The following is a 20,227-nucleotide window of genomic DNA, read 5'->3' as shown; positions in this document are numbered from 1 at the left end:
AATATACAAACATACATGTATATATGTAGGTAAATCAATGAAACACTCTCATAAAACACGCCTATATACATACATTTACATATACATACAGTACCACCAAATATGTCTACCATTCCAGGAATTGATATGTTGGTTAATATCTATATTTTTTACTAGCATCTTTTCTAATTAGTTATCTGCTTAGCTATATTCACATATATACATTTAGGAACCATGTAGTTTTTTAATATTCACAAACCTATCCAAACTCTATTTGCTCTTTAATTTTCTGTCTAGAAATTGACATTGAACGCTGTGTACGAGAATCAATCAACCTATTTTGTTGGACGCCTAAAAGTGCTACTTATAGACAGCATGCTCAACCTCCAAAACCAACTTCTGACAGCAGTGGAGTCAGAAGTTCACCATATTTTTCAGCTGAATGTGTAGAGCCTCCAAAAACAGATCTGGTATGTATTTGCAGATTGAAATTACAAATTCTAAAAGAAGATGTATGCAAAAGTAATATATCCTAGTATTATTATTGCTCTTAATATTGTTATTTATATCCTTTTTAATGGAGTTATTTTCTAATATATGATTGCATTCACACAGATATTTCAAAAAAATCTCTATTTAGACATTACAGTTAAGAAACTTATTTTACACATTATTTCATATTTTATTTTCTATGCAATCACAGTATCTGTGTGTGCATCAAGTTTATGTGTAATAAGAGATACCAGAAGCAAAGGAAGAATTGTTAATAGGAATTTATTTGTTGGTTGATAAAAGAGATAACATTTTGAAAAACTGTTTTTCAGGTTTTTCTATATTGTCCTTCTTATAAAACACAGTTTATAAATATGATGAATGTAGCTTTCAGTTATAATTATTCATATGTTCCAAATGTTCTATTACCACAATATATTAATGATTTCCATAAAATTGAATTTAAATTACATATATTGTTTTATGATCCTTTAATATACTTAATAGAGTAGACTTTAACTTGTAAAATTTTATATTCTAATAATAAACATTTTCCAGTTTTTTTCAATTTATTTTTATTTTTATTGGTATACTATAATTATACATAATAGTGGGATTTATTATGGCATGTTTGTACATGTATGTACCATAATTTTATCAATCTCATTTCCCAGTACCTTCCCTTTCCTCCCCTCCTTCCTTCACCTGATCTTCTTGCTCTAGTCTACTGAATCTCCTTTGTATTATTACTTTTATTTTAATTAGTATATAATAATTACATAGTCTGTGTCTATATAAATATACACACATACATATATATGTACATGTATATAATATGCAGGAATCACTAGTGTGTTTGTATCTTGGTAGCACAATTTGGTAGATTTCATTCCTCAGCACTTCCCTATAACCTCCTGTCCTCCCTTTCTCTGGATCCCCTTCTTCTGTTTCTTGACTTCTCTTTTCTTGAGATTGTCCCCTTTTTTTTAATGCCTTCTACCTCTACCCCTGTAACATCCCTATATGAGTGAAAACATTTGACTCTTGACTTCCTGAGTCTGGCTTAAGCATGATGTTTTCCAGTTTCATCTATTTATCCACAAATGACATAATTACATACTTTATAGCTGATTGACTCTCCATTGTATATGTAAACCACATTTTCTTTATTCATTCATCTCTTGACAGGCACCTAGGCTAGTTCCATAATTTGGCTACTGTGTATGCTGCTGTTATAAACTTGGTATGCATGTGTCTCTACAGTATGTTGATTTTGATTCTTGGGGACAATAGCTGAGCAATATGGTTCCATTCCTAGTCTGTTGAGGAATCTCCATACTGCTTTCGAAGTAGTTGTGCTGATTTGTAGTCCCACTAACAATATATACCTTTTACTCTACTTCCTTACCAGCAATTGTCATTATTTATGTTCTTGATGATTGTCGTCCTAACTGGAGCAAGAATATCTGTTTCTATGCCAATACATGCTATTTTATTACTACAACTTTGTAGTAACACTTGAGATAAGTGTTTTGATGCCTCTAATCTCACTCTTACTACTCAGGATTGTTTGGGCTATTCTGTCTTTTTTTTCTCCCATATGAATTCTTGAACAATTTTTCTAGTTCTGTTTATGAAAAATGTCATTGAAATTTTCATGGGGATTGCATTGAAACTATAGATTGCTTTTATAATATGGCCATTTTGACAATACTATATCTGTCTATCCAAGAATATGGAAATCCTTCCATCTTCCAAGGTCATCTTCAATTTCTTTCTTCAGTATTCTAGAATTGTCATTATAGAGGCCTTTTAGAATTATTTTATGGTGGGGGTGGCTATTGTGAATGGAATTGTTTTCCTGATTTCTTTCTCAGCAGATGCATCATTGGAATGTAAGAAAGCTATTGATTTTCATATATTGATCTTTTGTCATTATACTTTGCTAAATTTGTTTGTCACTTATTAAAAGTGTTTTGGGGGGAGGGGTCTTCTAAGTATAGTATTGTGTCATCAGCAAACAGATATTTTCAGTTCTTCTCCTATTTGTAATCCTTAAATTTCCTCTCTTGCCTGATTACTCTGACTAGAGTTTTAAGAATTATATTGAGTAGGAGTGGTAAGAGTGGACACTCTGGTCTTCTCCAGATTTTAGAGGAAAGCTTTAAGTTTTTCTCCATTCACTGTGATTTGGGCATGGGGTTTGTTATTTATAACCTTTATGATGTTAAGGTATCATTTCTTCCATTTCTAGTTTATTCAGTATTTTTTAAAATATTTATTTATGTATCTTTAGTTTTAGGTGGATACATTAGTTTGTTTTTATGTGGTGCCAAGGTTCGAACCCAGTGCCTCGTGCATGCTAGGTGTACACTCTACCACTGAACCACCACTCCAGCTATTCAGTATTTTTAACATAAATGGAAGCCAGATTTTGTTAAAGGATTTTCTGCATGTATTGAGATGATCATGTGATCTTTGCCCTTAATTCTATTTATGTCATGTATTCTATTTATCAATTTGTATATGTTCAACCAACCTTGTATTCTTGGGATGAATCCAGCTTGGTCATGATGTATAATCTTCATAATGTATTTTTGAATATGTATAGCTACTATTTTATTAAGGATTTTTTGCATCTATGTTCATCAGAGATCTTGGTGTATAGTTTACTTTCCTTGATGTATATTTATCTGGTTTTGCTATCAGGGTGATACTGGCTTTGTAGAACAAATTTGGGAGTGTTCTTGAATTTCTATTCATGAAATAATTTGAAGAGGCTATCTGGTTGTAGGCTTTTCATTGTTAGAAAGTTTATTATTATTGCTTCAGTCTCATTACATGATATTGGTTGTTTAGGTTTTCTGTATTCTCTTGGTTCACTTTGGGTGGGTAATATGTTTCTATAAATTTGTGAATATCTTAGATTTCCCAATTTATTGGAATATATATTTTCAAAATAATCCCTAGTGATTTTCAGAAATACCTGTATTGATATCTCCTTTTTCATCTCTATTTTTGTTGATTTGGGTCTTCTTTCTCTTTTTATTACTCTGGCTAAGGGTTTATCAATCTTTATTGATTTCAAAAAGCCAACTCTGTTTCATTGATCCTTCTTTTTTAATTCTCTAATTTCTGATTTTAGTATCCCTGTATCATACTGGTTTTGGAATTAGTATATCCCTGCTTTCATGGGCCTTAAGGTGTATCATTAGATTCTTTATGTGGGATCTCTCTCTCCCCACCCCCACCCTTTTAGTGTACTTAGGCACTTATTACTATAAATTTCCTTCTTAGAAATGCCTTCATAGTGTCCCAGATATTCAGATATTTTTGGTACATTGTACCACTATTCTTTTTTTAAATTAATTTATTTATTTGTTCTAATTTGTTACACATGACAGCAAAATGCATTTTCAATTTATAGACACAAATGGAGCACAGTTTTTCATTTCTCTGGTTATACACAAAGTAGAGTCACACCATTCGTGTCTTCCCTACATGTACCTAGGGTAATGATTGCCTTCTCATTCTATCATCTTTCCTCTCCCCATGCCCCCTCCCTTCCCTTCCTTCCCTTTGGCCATGTTCAAAGTTCCTCCATTCCTCCCAAGCTCCCCCCACCCCCATTATGGATCAGCCTTTACTTATCAGAGAAAACATTCAGCCTTTGGTTCTATGGGATTGGCTTACTTCACATAGCATGATATTTTCTATTTCCATCCATTTACCTGCAAATGCGATAATTTTATTCTCTTTTTTTAAATATTGAGTAATATTCTATTGTATATGTATATACTACAGTTTCTTATACATATATTTTCAAAATAGGTTGGTTCCATAGTTTAGCTATTGTGAATTAAGCTGCAGTAAATATTGATGTGGCTGCGTCACTGTAGTATGGTGATTTTAAATCCTTTGGGTATAAACTGAGGAGCGGGATAGCTCTGTCAAATGATCATTCCATTCCAAGTTTTTTAAGGAATCTCCTTACTGCTTTCCATATTGGTTGCACCAATTTGTAGTCCCACCTGCAATTTATGAGTGTGCCTTTTCCCCCACATCAGCACCATCACTTAATGTTGCTTGTATTCTTGATAACTGCCATTCTGACTGGAGTGAGATGAAATTTTAGAGTAGTTTTGATCTGTATTCTCTATTGCTAGAGATTTTGAACATTTTTTTTATGTATTTGTTGATTGATCATATATCTTCTTCTGAGAAGTGTCTGTTCGGTTCCTTAGCCTGTTTATTGATTGAGTTGTTTCTTTTTTTTTTCAGTGTTTTTTGAGTTCTTTATATATCCTGGAGATTATTACTCTATTCGATGTGCATGTGGTAAAAATTTGCCCCCGTTCTGTAGGCTTTCTATTCACCTCATTGATTATTTGTTTTGCTGAGAAGAAGTTTTTCACCTTGAAACCATCTCATTTATTGATTCTTGTTTAAAAAAAAGAGGGGGGGCCTAATTCAACATGATAAAGATTTGAGCCTATTTTTTCCTCTATTAGGTCCAGAGTCTCTGGTCTATTTCCTAAGTCCTTGATCCACTTTGAGTTGAGTTTTGTGTATGGTGAGATATGGGGTTTAGTGTTTAGTTATCTTTTGCTACCTATGGCTTTCCAGTTTTCTTAGCACCATTTGTTGAAGAGGCTGTCTTTTCTCCATTGTATGGTTTTGGCACCTTTGTCTAGTATGAGATAACTGTATTTATGTGGTTTTGTCTCTGTGTCTTCTATATTGTATCATTGGTCTACAAGTCTATTTTGGTACCAATACTATACCATTTTTGTTTACTTTTGCTCTGTAGTATAGTTTAAGCTCTAGTATTGTGTATCACTATTCTTGATTGATTTAGGAATTTTTTTTTATTTCTCATTTCTCCTATGATCCACTTCTTTCAAAAGAGTATTATTATTCAATTTCCACATGTTTATATAGTTTCTATGATTTTTCTTGCTCTCGATTTCTAATTTTATTCCATATGACTTGATAAGATGCAAAGGATTTTATCAGTTTTTTTGAATTTGCTAAGACTTACTTAGTGACCTAAAACATGGTCTGTTTGGGAAATGGTTCTATGAGCTTCTGGGAAGAAAATGAATTTGACTGTTGTTGGATGAAATATTCTATAGATGTCTATTAAATTCATTTGATTTATAGTTATATTTAGGTCAGAAGCATCTTTATTGGTTTTATGTCTGTATGACCTGTCTGTTGGTGAGAGGTGGGTGTTGCAAACAGACTTAACCTGAAGAACTGTGTGTTTTATGTATTTACATACACCAACATTTTGGGCATATATATGTAATGTAATTACAGCTTATTGTGGTATTGTTCCCTTTACTACTATGTAGTAACCTTCCTTATCTCTTCTGATTAATTTTTGCTTGAAATCTTGTTGTTGTTCAGCATGAGAATAGCTACTCCTGCTTATTTTTAGACTCCATTTGAATGAAATGGATATTCACTCCCTATGCTAGCAAAAGATAACTAAACACTAAACCCTATATCTCACCATACACAAAATTTTCAATTTTGCTATTTCAGTCTTTTGGATGTCTTTACCTTAAGGTGAGTTGTAAAAAGCATGTAATGGAGTCTTGTTTGTTGTTGTTGTTGTTTAATTCACTTTGCCAATCTATGTCTTTTAATTGGAGATTTGAGACTCTTTACATTTAGAGTTATGAAAAGATGTTTATTATTTCCTATCTTTTTGGTTTGTTTCATTATTAATTTGGTTTTAATTTTCATTTATTTAACTCCTCTTCTAGTGAGCTTCATCTATTTGGGAGCTCTGGGATTTGTTTTTGAATTTTTCTCTGTGTGATATTCCTTGAGGTATTTTCTGTAGTGTTAACTTAGTGGTCATATATTCTTTTAATTTATCCTTCTCTTGGAAAGCTATTATTTCTTCTTTAATTCAGAAAGATAGCTTTTGGTTGATAATTGTTTTTGTTCAGAGCTTCAGTTATCTCATTTCAAGCTTTCTTGAATTTCAGAGTATGATCTGAGAACTCACAAGTTGTCTTATTATTTTAGCTCTAAATGTTACCTGATGCTGTTCATCTTGTAGTTTTTATTGTATGAGTATTCTTATTCTCTGTTAGTTATTTTGATTATCATGTGTCTTTGAGAGTTTTTTTGTTTTGTTTTGTTTCATTTCGTTTTTATTTAGTCAATTTCAGGGTTTGTATGCAACCTGTATGTGGATATCCATCTCATTCCTAAGACTTAGAAAATTTTCAGCTATTCTTATTATAAAAGGTTCTAAATGCCATTGTCCTATATATGTATGCCATCTTTAATCCCAGTGACTTAAGTTTGGTCTCTCAGTGTTGTCTCAGAGTTCTTGTGTATTCTGATCATTGTCCTTTTTTTTTTCCTCATTCTTCTTTATTTATTACCAAGTGTTCAAGTTCATATATCCTGTCTTTGAGTCCTGAAGTTCAGTTTTCTATACAATCTAATCTGTTAATGATCCTTTCATTGGAATTTTTATTGAATTTATTGTGTCTTTTATTTATCAACCTTTTGAAGTCTTTCCTGGAAGTTTTATCCCCTTCAATATCTGTGACTTCCTTTGTGGAAGATTATAAATTTGGGAGAGAGACTTGTTTACCTGTTGCTTCATGTTTTCAGAACTCTTATACTTGTACATCTGTTGAGATGGATTACACTTTCTTTTTTATGAGGTGGTCCTTTTGTGTAGTTATCTCTTTTTTAAAAGTGCTGTGTTGTTGGTATATTAATTAGAGGAAAAACTGAGGTAGGAAGGTAAAAATTGTTTAAAATATTCAAAGCATATACAAAGGAAAAGCAGAGAGGTAGCCAGTGACAGTTATAAATAAAGAGGAGATAACATTAAAAAAAGAGATTAAGAGAATTTAGCTATTAGAAGGAGAAGAAAGGAGAAAGCATAAAAAGGAAATGAAAACAAATATACTCAAACAAAATTAAACAACTCAACCCTCCAAAGACAAAACAAAAGAACAAATGGGTTAAAATATCTATATCTATATAGTTTTAGATATATCTCCATTAGCCAGTCTGCGTGGCAGGAATGAACACACACACACACACACACACACACACACACACACACAGAGAGAGAGAGAGAGACTGAATAAATAAATAAATAAGATTAAAAGAAAAATATCTAATTAAAAAATGAAGGAATTGTCTTCCCTGTAGCAAAACTGTCAGCAGGGATGGATATTCACTCCCTTTGCCAGATTGCTCTCCTTTCTGTTTCTTTTTTGACTTTGTTTCCCTTAGAGAGAGCAAGGGCTGGCAGCAATTAAATCCATCCTCTTTGTGTTGTTCACCAAGCTTTGTGCAAGAGTGGCCTAGAAACAAAGCTGGTTGTAATAGCTTTCAGCGTCCCTTCTTACCAGTTTATGGTATTGTATAATCAGAAGTACTGACCATTGGAGTTTTATCCAAGCAGACTAGATCAATGCACTCTTAGGGCAGGGCTGGTGCAGAGTAAATGGGAAGTTCCAGTAGTTGGGGTTTAGCTTTAATCAGACCTTTGGAACTTTGTTAGGTGGTATATGCTCCAGAGAGGTTAGATCAACCCACCCTAGGGCAAAGCAGATGCTGATCTCTGGTGGGCATCTGAATGTCAGGAGCCTCCCAAGAACTCCACTCCTATGGCAGAATAACTAACACTTTATGTTCTTGCTCATGCTGCTGCCCGTGAATGTGCTCTTCCCCGATTGGCCTTCAAGAACAATCATGCCTACCTGTTCAGCTTTTGGATCCTCGTTGACTGGTCCTGTGAGCCACCAGGACCCAAAGCAAAAGCAAGTCACACTCCCCTCTATTCCCTAACCTGAATCACTCTGTACACAATCTTCTGTGTGCCCACTTCATTTGTGTCCCACCAGTCAGTCTCTAGGCCATACATCAGGGACTTGCTGGGACAGCATGACAACACCTGCTATGAATTTTCATGGTCCCACAGCAGCAAGCACTCATCCAACATGGCTACTTCAAGGTGCCTCCCCTTCTCAGCTCTCTATTAGCCAGCCTAGAAATGGAGCACCAGTTCACTGCACAGTCTCTGGTTCAGCTAAGTTCAGACTGTTTCTCTGTTCCATAGGTTCTCATGGGCCACATTTTGGTCACTCTATTTCTTTTTCTCCCTGTATTACCTTTCCACTGGCACCAAAGGCCTGGCTCCAATATGCTCTTTCTTGTCCTCTCTTCAGAGCACCTGAATTTCTGTTTCTCTACAATTATCTTACTATCCAATATGGAATTTCAGTGAATTGTCCTTGTCACCTACCTCACTAACAAGCAGGACTTCTGCTGCTTAAATCCCAAGCCACAGAGCCTCTAATCCTCCATCTTTCCTTCCTTCCAATTTTATTTAATGTATGTTAATCAATAGATTTTATGGGTAATTTTTTTCTAATTAGGTGTTTTGCAATAATTCACACTTTTTACCTCTTTATATTCTGATTTTTCATGTTTTTTAATGTGTGAATACATCCCTGTTTTCACATTTTTATCACAAATTATATTTGTTAAATACACTTATTAATATGGCTCAATTCTTCATTTAATACAAAGAAATTTTAGCTGTTACGATCTCTTCTCCCAGAAATCTGGATGATAAAGAGGAAAACACTTCCATGAATACATAGAAGTAAGATTATAATAAATTTCAAAAAAAACTTACTGAGAAATAAGAATAAGAACCTAGTAAATAAACATTTGCATTATAGTTTTCCAAAAGCAGAATAGGCCTCTCCAGGAGAAATAAGTTTTAAAACACTAGTAAGATTCCGTCAGAAGATATTATTACCATGTAGTTGATTTTGGTGTGAAAACTCACTTGTCAGCTAAGGGTTATTCTAGATGACCTATATGATAGGTTGAAACTTGGAAATGCAGCAGTTTTAAATAAGAGCATACAGTTTTCAAATTGAAAATTGTACCCCTTTATTACAGAAAAACATAAGTTAGAAAGCCATTGGCATTATTTTTTAAGGAATTATGATGGTATATGATGAGGGGGAGAAGAATAAGCATAAAAATTTAAAGGAAATTAGGAGTTTGAGATTTTGAGTAAAAGTACAAGAGAATTAATAGCTACTGAATAATTTGGTGTCTACCAGAAAATACATTTGATTAATGTAGATAGTCACTTAATCCTCACACAAACCACTAGAGAAAGTACGATAATTCCTATTTTCTAATAGCATGAAATTAAGCCCAGAAAAGGATTAATAGTTTACATAGCTAGTTAATAGTAATACCAAAATTGAACCTCAAGTCTTTATAACATCACAGGTCCTCTTTTTAAATTAAAATATAATTATATATACCATAAATTTTACCCCATAGTGTGTGCAATTTACAGTGATTTTTTACTACATTCATAAGGTTGTATTACTGTCACCACTAATTCCATATTATTTTTATTGCTTTAAAAGTTGCTGCATATCTATTAGCAATCATTTCCTACCTCCCTTCAACTTCTTGCAAACTCTGATCTATGTCTCTATCAATTTATCTATACATTTCATATAAATAGAATCATACATTATGTGGCCTTTTGTAATTGCCTTCTTTCATTTAGCATGTTTTCAAACTTCATCCATGTTGGGACAGAGGTGTGGCTAAGTGGTAGAGGCCTTCCTTGTTTAGCATGTTCTAGGTCCTGGGTTCAATCCCAGCACCACCAAAAAAACAGAACAAGGACCAATATTTATCTAGGTTGCATCATGTTATCAATACTTTATTCCTTATTATGTCTGAATTAATATCCATTTTATAGATATACCATATATCTGTTTTCATCAATTCATCAATTAATGCACATTTAGCGTATTTCTATTTGGGGGTTCTTATGAATAAAGCTGCTAATAATATTCCACGTACAAGTATTTGAGTACTTACTTTTAGCATACTCACAAATGGATTCTCTGAATTGTGTAATTCTGTGTTTAACTTTTTGAGGAACTACAAAATGGTTTTACAAAAAAGTTGTATTATTTTACATTGCCCTCAGCAACTTATGAAAATTCCAATTGGTCTGCTTTCTATCTAATATTTGTTGTCAGTTTTTTTTAATTAAAGCTCACCTACTAGATTTGAAGTGGTATCTTATTGTAATTTTAGTTAGCATTTCTCCCATGATATTTCAAATCTTCTCATTTGTTTATTGATAATTTCTTCAACTTTGAAGAAATGTTTATTCAAATTCTTTGTTCTTTTAAAAATTCAGTTGTCTTTTCGTTGTTGAGAGCTGTGTGAGTTTTTATATGTTCTCAATGTAAGTGACTTATCAGAGATATACATGAAAATATACTCATGTATATTTTCCAATTCTGCATTATCTTTTTACTTTTTTGATAATGCCTTTCAAATAAAACAGCTTTTAATTTTTCTGATATTTAATTTCTAACTTGCTTCTCTCTTATAACTTTAATATTTTTATTTGCCCTTTTGAAAATTTGATTATTCAGTATCCAAATGTATAGTTTTTTTAGTTTATCCTACTTGGAGTTAATTGAACTTTATGGATGTGTAGATTGTTTTTCGTTAAATTTTGGAACTTTTTACTATCTATATATCAATATGGGTGATATTCTCCCAAAGGTTGCTTAGGCTGTATATATTAATATATTTTTGTTCTTTTTCTTTTCTTTCGTTTTCCCTACCCCCACCTTCACAGAGGTTCTTAGGCTGACCTTGAACATAAGATCCTCTGGTTTTAGCCACCCAGGTTTCTGGTATAACAGGCAAGAACTACTGTGCCCAGGTTATTCATTCTTTTTCTTCTCTGGAATTCAGTGGAGCTGTTTTCTTACTCACTGACCTTACATCTGCCACATCATATCTTATGTTGAACCCCTAATTTCAGTCATTGTACTTTTTTAGCACTAGAATTTCTACTTTGTTCTTTGTATAAAAAGTTTCTCTTTCTTTAATGTAATTCTGTATTTAATGAGACATTCCTCTTTAGACATATTTTCTCTAAGTTCTTTAAACAGTTTTCTTTTGTTCTTTAAAATATTTGATTTAAAATCTTTGCCTAGTTAATACAGCATTCAATTTATTTGTTGAAAATTGAAATTTTTTAACAATTTTTTTCTACTAAGGACTTAACCCTTTTAGATTTAACTTTAATTTTAATTTTAATTTTGAGACAAGATCTCACTAAGTTGCTGAGGCTGGCATCAAACTTGCAATCCTTCTGTTTCAGCCTCTGGAGTTGCTAGGATTACAGGTGTGAATCACTATAACCAGCTAAGAATTGAATATTTTAAATAAATATAATATTATACTTCTGGAAATGAGATTTTCTGCTCAATTTCTAAAAATTGAGCATTTGGAGTTAATCTTATTTGGAGTTAATTGCTCATTTAGTACTCAACTTTTTTTGGGGGGGATGATGATTTTTATTGTTGATAACATTGTTTGGTGAATTTTCTGAATTCTGTGTAGTCTGTATTCTTTGTCAAGTGTGTCCATTTTAGCTTAATGGTCAGATAATGATTAGATACAGATTTCCTTACTTGTCTCTATATAGTAAGTGGTCCAGACTCTGCCAAGGGCTCTAAGTGTATATTGGGTCACATCTTCAATACTCAGGCAGCAATTCTGTCTTAGCCTTCACATTCTGCTTGCTCATAGCCTATTGATCAATCCATGAGAACTTAAAGCTTTTCAGCTCCGCATGTGTGCCCAGTTCTACATCTGTCTGGTTGACCACCTAGATTTACATGAATATATTAGAACTTGCATTTTTTGTTTGTTTGTTTGTTTTGGTATGCCCTTTAGTCCCTTTCATCACTGTTTAATAATTTTCATTGTAGAGATCTTTTACCTCTCTTGTCAGATTTATTCCGTCGTGGTGGTGGTGGTGGTAGTGGTGGTTGTTTTAATCTTTTAGAAATATATTGCTTGCTTAATTTGTTTTTCAGTTGGTATTTAACAGTGTCCTTTTTAAAATTTTGTTTTCATATCCTTCAACTTTACAGAATTAGTTTTATTAATTCTATGATAAACACTCTATGAAAATAATGAATTTCCCATATTTTTCTATATTGATAAAGAGTGTCATTCTTAGAATTTAATTTTATCAAATTCTTATTGTGTATTTATTGGAATATTTTTTCCTCTTTTAATTGGTAATATGTTACATTATTAAAACTTCTTATTGGTTCTTATTGGTTCTTCTTATTGGTTCTTACATTCCTAAGATTCACTCTTGGTCACTTCAAAAAAAAAAGAAAGAATGCATACTACATTTAGTTTGCCAGCATTTTATTTTTTTGTCTATACATCTATATTCATAGATGAGATAAATCTATAGTTTTCATTTCTTTTGTTTCTTTAATTCTTAATATTATATTTATTTCTCCAATTGTCTGTTTTCCTTTTTTTAATTTTTTTTAGTTGTTGGTGAACCTTTATTTATTTTATTTAAATGTGATGCTGAGAATTTAACCCAGTGCCTCACACGTTATGCAAGAGCTGTACCACTCAGCCCCAGCCCCCATTGTCTGTTTTCTAATCAGAGTATAGTTTAGTAATAGCCTATTTCTTATAGATTGTGAAAAACATATTTATAAAGCCATCTGACCAAAGAGTCTTTTCATTAGGGAGGCATTTGATCATTCATACTGTCTTGGTAAGTTCATCTTATTCGAAAAAATATTCCTACTTAATTCATGTGATTTTTTTTCTCAAATTTGTTTTTAAAACCACCTATTTTGTGGAACTTTTTTGTGTTCATGTAATTCTTTTAGAATTTGTTTTGTTTTACCTGAGGTTTTTTCCTCTTTCCATCATAATATATATATTTGAAGATTAATAGCTACCAGTAAATTAGATAGAAAAAAATAATGTATGCATGCCCTATAAAAAGTATATTCATTAAAATTAGAATACTCACATTAAAGTTTTTATATGATATATTCTTTCTTCAGATTCTTTAACGGATTAAAAATGTTTTTTTTTAATTGGAAAATGAATTTTTCAACTTACAAATAAAAGTTTAAAAACAGCTATAAGAAGAAATTTAAGTTTAATTTAGTTTATACATGTATCTCTTATATGTATTTCCTGAAGCAGACTATTATACTAGAAAAAAACGTGAGCTTTGCTGCTGGATGGACTTGGTTTCAAATTTCAACCTTGCTTTTTTTCATTGTTTAATCTTGAGTAATTCACATAATCTCCCTAGTTTTCTTCTAGTAAAATGAATAGAATTATAATAATACTTATCTGGCAGTGTTATTTTAAGAATAAAATATCTAACATACATAATTAACATACTTAATCCAGTGCCTGGTATATTACAAGCACTTAAAAATAGTAACAATCATTATTACATGTTTAGTAATTAAAGTTTAAATTTTTCAACTTTGCAAACTACCCAAGAACTTCATAACAGTCTCCTGTATCTATAATTTATATAAAAGAATGGATATTCTGGTATTCTCTTTCTCTTTAGCAATGTTACTTGTATTGCTTTACACTTAAAAGTCAGCAAAAACAGTAAGAAGAATTAAGAGTTAAGAGAGGCTACCTTGCCAAAAAAAAGAATCTTTCTGGCAGGTTTACCTTAGTAATTTTTAGTTTAAAATTTCACTTTGACCTTTACTTCTTCGTTTTAATACTATTTTGATTTTCAAACTACTAAGGAATTGCCAAAAGAATTACTTCATCTAGTGCCAAAGTCTTTACCATCTAGTGTTTCCTTAAATAGCTAAGAATGTACTTGAGAATTCTGATCATAGCTGATTAATTGAAGAAAATTATAAGTGAAGATATATATCATTTTGATGGATAGAATGAAATTCAGTTTTTGAGACTGAATGTATTTTGGAAAAAGATTGTGGTAACTCTAAATTTCTCTATTTTAATCACCACACTGTTTATGAATAGTAGAACTTAGTTGCATACAGTCTGTGACTAAGCGAGAATTATTGTTACATTCTTTATGAAAACCTGATTATGAACACATATACTTGCCCGGGATTTTTTAATGAGTTAAATTTTACTTTTTCACCTATTGGTAACTGGTTACATATACTGTTATTATAAATAATGTGACATACATTGAATTATTTTCAATTTATTGCATATGCTTGAAATATAGATTAAATATGGGTTTAGTGTAGATAAAATCTTTATAACAACACATTTTTATGCTTTCGGTTGAATAACTTCCAAAAGTCATATATAAACACCAGTCTATAAAGTTTAATCTCCATAATAAACAACATACTTTTTGTAGTTTGAAAAGTTAAAAACAACACTACAATGTATTGTAGTTTGGGGATGCTCAAGTACATTATTTATCTGTCCCTAAAAAAAATCTCTGAGGTAACCATTTGTATGCTCATTTGAGAGACAAGGGAACTTAGATTACTTAATTCAAGTTAACTTATACATTACTATTTTATCTGTAGTATAAAAATGTTTTCCCAGTAGCTGGATCATGTGACACTTGCCTGTAATCCCAGCTGCTTGGGAGACTGAGGCTGAAGGATCGAAAATTCAAAGCCAGCCACTGGAACTTAGCTGAGGCCATGTCTCAAAATAAAAAATAAAAAATGGCCTGGGGATGTGACTCAGTCAATAAGCCCTCTCTCTGCTGAGTTTAATTCCTGGTTCCCCAAAAAAATTCCTTCATTCATTGAAATATATGTATCAATACATTAAATTAATACATTACAATACATTGCATCATACATTACAACCATAGCTTTTCAAGCTTTTTGTAATGTTCTTCATTTCTCTAGTTTGCATGTTTACATATACCTACACAATCACATAAATAGCTATATTTAAATAAGTTTTTCCAGTACGGTATAAGGAAAAGCACAGTTATGTGATCTCTTTTTATATATACAATAAAATATAAACCTAGAGGAAAACTGAAAATTCTCTAAGAGTATTCTGAGCAGTGTTTGATTGAAAACAAAAGTTTAGCTTTGCATCTATTCTCTTTACTATTTGTGTTCCAAAACAATTATCTAATAATCCCTCCATGAGCAATCTGGAATTTTGTAGCACTTTTATTAAGATATAAAGATTGGAAATCTTTATCTTAATAAAGGTTAAAATGTGTCGGCCCTGTTGAAATGAATAAAAATAAAAATGTTTTATTGAAAACATTATCTTTTGAAATTTGGTTTTTCCATAATATTGCATAATTTGTTCCTATCCTACTCTCATCTCAAAATACAATTAATGTAATTTTAATATAAGGATATAAGGATTGGTTGGATTTGGGTATAGGATATCAAAAGATCTTGATTACTTGATTGAAAAATGATTTTCTCTCTCTAAACTTCTTCAAGTTTAGAGAAGGAAAAATGCAAATAAATTCCTAGACGGAGACCTTAATGCATTCCTTAAGTTCTATAAATACCCTATCCAAAAATTATATTTAAAAATTAGACTTATGTGGGGCTGGGGTTGTAGCTCAGTGGTAAAGTGCTTGCCTCACGTGTGTGAGGCATTGGGTTCCATCCTCAGCACCACATAAAAATAAATAAAGATACTATATGTTCATCTACAACTAAGTAAATATTTTTTTAAAAAAGTTAGACTTATGTAACAATCATATGAGTAGACTAGATAGGACAGGAGGGTTGCAGGGGAAGGGAGGTGGAATGGGGTTATAAATGATGATGGCATGTGATGATCATTATTATCCAAAGTCATGTATAAAGACACAAATTGGTGTGAATATACTTTGTATACAACCAAAGATATGAAAAATTGTGCTCTGTATGTGTAATAAAAGTTGCAATGCATTCTACCGTCATATATAAATAAATAAATAAAATCTTAAGGGAATGTTGATTGTGTATGTATATTTGGATGGTGAAATGTGGGGATTGTGTCATTTGTCTCTTCCACAGTTTTGTAGTCTTCAACATTCATATCACCTATATTTAACTTGTATAATAAAACATGAATATATAAATTGAATATATATACAAATATGTAAATGATAGATAATAAGTCTTTTATGGCAGGCACTTCTCCCATGAGAAATTTTTGGGTTCTCTATACAACTCTCCCATGAGAATTTCCAGCTTCTCTACACAGCCCTATCAATATAAGATTCTTCATTTTGTTTTCTTGATTTGATGTTTGTTTAAATTGTTACATGTGTAATTACTTTACTTTATTATGAATCTTAAGACTACTTATAGCATGAATTAGAGAAAATTATCTGAGTGAAAATTAATGGAAATTCAAATGTTTTCATCTTTCACACCAGTGCATTATCTAGCCCAGACTCTATGTGTGTGTGTGTGTGTGTGTGTGTGTGTGTGTGTGTGTGTATTCTTGAGAACTATCCTAGATTATTTTTCATTTAAAAATATTGCCCTAATTTGAAAATACATTTTTACTTTCAAAAAAAGAGGTAAATGGTGTTAATTTCATTTAAAATATTCCTGAAGGTATTATATTTTTTACAAACTAAAAAAAAATTAGAATTGTGTAACAATCATATGAGTTGGTCATTGAATGGTAAAATACTCTTATGCAGTATTGCATTTTTATTCATTTTTATGTTTTTTAGTTTTGTTACATTTTAATTAAGCATAATAGTGGAGTTCTTCATGACATATTAATTTACACATATAACATCAATTGTTTCACTTCATAATATTAATTTTAAATTTTTTTTTAAACTGTGAAGTCAATGCCAAACATATTTCTTTTGTATAATACATTTTTTCCATTTTAAATTACAGATATACAAAGGATTATATGTATATAATACCAACATTCTATTAATTCTAATGAAAGAAAAAAGTATAAATTATACAAATAAAAACATAATCTAAAAATATTTGCCTTAAGAATATATTTTGTATAGTCTCTATGCTTACAAACAAAATATAGTATTTAGAAAATTTGCTTTTAGTGGCTAAAAAATTATTGAATATTTGATTCAAGAACAGATGATTCAATTTCTCTAAAAATCTGGTGTTAGGTTAATGGGGATACTCCGAGATGTGATTTGGTGCTTTTCTCTTTCAGCTTTTAGATTTTTTTTCTTTGTGGTGTACCTTTGACATTTTAACTATAATATGCTGTGGTAAAGATCTTTTATGATCCTATCTAGTTGGATTCAATAAGACTCCTGCACATGGATATTCATATCTTTCAAAAAATTAGGGAAGTTTTCTAACTTTTAAGTGCGCTACATTTTAGGTCATTGACTAGGCTTTCTATGCCATTGAATTTTTCTCCTTGACTTCTAGTATTCCAAAAATATGGGAGTTTTTTTATACACTGGTGTCCCCAAAGGTCTTGAACACTGTGTGTTTTTTTTTTGTTTGTTTGTTTGTTTTCCTTTTTCCCCATTTTCTTTTATTTTCTTTTTTGTCTGACTGTGAGATTTCAAAAGATCTGACTGCAAGTCTTCAAGTTCAGATATTTCCTCTTCTCCCTGATCTAGTTGTTGCTATGGCTTTCAATCATTTTTTATTTTATTTTATTTTTTTACTTAAGTTCTTTATTTCCAAGATTTCCATTTATTTCTTTTTCAAAATCTTTATCTCTTTGCCAAATTTCTCATTCATATGTGGCATTGTCTTTCTGATTTCATTTAGTTGTTTATATTCCCCTTAGATCTTTTTTTTTTTAATTTTTAGTTGTAGTTGGACACAATACCTTTATTTTATTCTTTATCAGCTATTTCTTCCTTACGTGTTTCTTTGGCATCTGTTCCTAGAGTTAACTGTGTTCTTTTGGAGGCATATTATTACTCTTTTCTCATTTCTTTTACTCCTACATTGATATTTATATATCTCATGGTTTAGTTATCTCTATTGCTTTTATGGGGTGGTTATATTAGTAAGTGGCTTTTTCCTGAAGATATGTTCTGGAGTGTTGATTTCTAAGGAGTATTGACTTTCTTTCTAGCTGGGCACCATAATATAGTCTCCTTATAGCTTCTTTAGCTATGATTGAATGAATTTGGGTAAAGTACATAGCATTGCAGTCTGAGAGCCTCACTGTCCCTGTGAGCTATTCAAGAGTAGGGACACTAGCAGCAGGTGTGATACTGACAGCATTGTGTGTAGGAAGCTCACTTTGGCTATTCATGGTGGGAATGACAGCCCCTATCAGACAATGGGAATTTCCCCAGACCTTGTTGATGCTAGCTATGCCACTAGCAAGGCCTCTGTTTCTAGCCACAACAGTGGTGAGAGGCCTGAAACATTTGTCCTTTGACCAATGTGGGCCTAGATACTGCATGAAGAGAGGTAACAGCAGTAACCAAAGCACCCCCTCTGTGGTACTCACCTAATTCTGACTACAGTGCATGGTCATACAGGGTGTGAGGATAGTGTGGCAGAGGGAAATATATAGATAGAGTGATAGCAAGAACCATTGTGTTCCTGTCTATTACCAGTAGTGCATGTCTGAGTGCCAGATTGGGGCTTTTGCTGGGCAAATTCCACTAAGCTCTCTTTGGCCATGCAGACCCAGGGCAGATGCCTGGACCTAGGGCTTTTCTTCCCACAAATCTTTTATCTATTGCCCCAGGAGCCACAGAGTTACTGAAAGCACCCCCAGCATGCCCATGTAGACCAGGTAACCACAAGAACTGCGGTGCTTCCTTCCTACCTAGTCAATAACAGGATCTTGAGTATTGTGCAGGGTGATGACCTCATGGGCCTGTGCCTTCAGTTCTATAATTGACATGAGTCCACAGGCAGTGGCCGCACTTTTGGTCTCATAGGGTAGTATCTTGATCTCTTGGTTTTCAAGGGTGGCAAACTCCATTCTCCTCCATGTGGCAACACCCATCCCCTACAGAGTAGGGTACTCAGTGGAATTAGGTCATAGTCAGTCTCCTGGGCCAAGTTGGGTTACAAGGAAACTGCCTTAATGCTATGGCAATGAAATATCTGTGAAGCCCCAGTTATAGGAACATGCAGAGGTTTCTGATCTTGAGAATAGTCCAAATTCAGATAATGGGTCACTTCTCAATATGGCTTCGGGCTACAGCACTCTGGGTGTACACTAGATGATGAAAACATTTTCCAAAACAAAGCTACTATCCAGATTTGAGGTTTACTTACCTAAATGGGCTGGAAGCCTGGGAGGATTGTGAAACTTTCCCCTAGCTAGGATTGCCAGCACCTGCACTAATAGAGTTTATTGGGACTCACACTTTCACCCTTACCTCTGAAAGGAGTCACTCCTCTCCCTCTGTTGTGGAGCTGGGGTGGCAGATGTTAGAGTATTTATTTCTCTTTCTATGATGTTGTTCTTGGTCTCTGAAACTTTCAAGGTTCAGTCTCTTGCTGATTTCCATTGTTCTCCCACAATCACTCACCTCAAAAATGTAGTTATACACTTAGTTCTTCTTTGTGAATGAGGAGGTAAGTGCTGGGGCCTCTATTTTCCTATCTGGGATCCTCCTTCAAAAATATCATCTTTTAGACCACAAGTAAATTTCAGAAAGTTATATTAAGTGCCAACAATACTGACAACATTTTAATGTAAACAATTTTATTAGAAACAGGTACCTGTTTTTATTATAGAATAGTTATTTACACTCTATAAAAAATAACCGGTATCTAAATTTAAGAGAACTACACCATAGTATCTACAGTATCCACTATTCATAGAACATACAATGTAAATATATGGCTACTGTTCATCAGCCAAGTTTGATTAAACAAAACAATCCAAGAGTATCATCAGTAATTAAAGTACAATGCTTGTTGCTGAGTTCCTGGCATAC

General features: G+C 32.4%; 1 protein-coding gene across 1 annotated transcript in view; it reads left to right on the top strand.

Annotated features, from left to right (window-relative positions):
* Tbck (TBC1 domain containing kinase) overlaps nt 1-20,227 on the top strand; it is a 224,468-nt gene that overhangs the window by 137,477 nt on the left and 66,764 nt on the right. The window contains exon 23 of the mRNA XM_026403170.2: nt 277-449. Coding sequence (XP_026258955.2) covers nt 277-449 — 173 coding nt within the window. The remainder of the gene's footprint in view (nt 1-276; nt 450-20,227) is intronic.

The sequence above is a fragment of the Urocitellus parryii genome, chromosome 10 (genome assembly GCF_045843805.1).
Source record: "Urocitellus parryii isolate mUroPar1 chromosome 10, mUroPar1.hap1, whole genome shotgun sequence".
In the NCBI taxonomy this organism is placed as follows: domain Eukaryota; kingdom Metazoa; phylum Chordata; class Mammalia; order Rodentia; family Sciuridae; genus Urocitellus; species Urocitellus parryii.
Note: the sequence above shows the minus strand (reverse complement) of the source record. Positions and strands in the feature narration are given on the sequence as shown.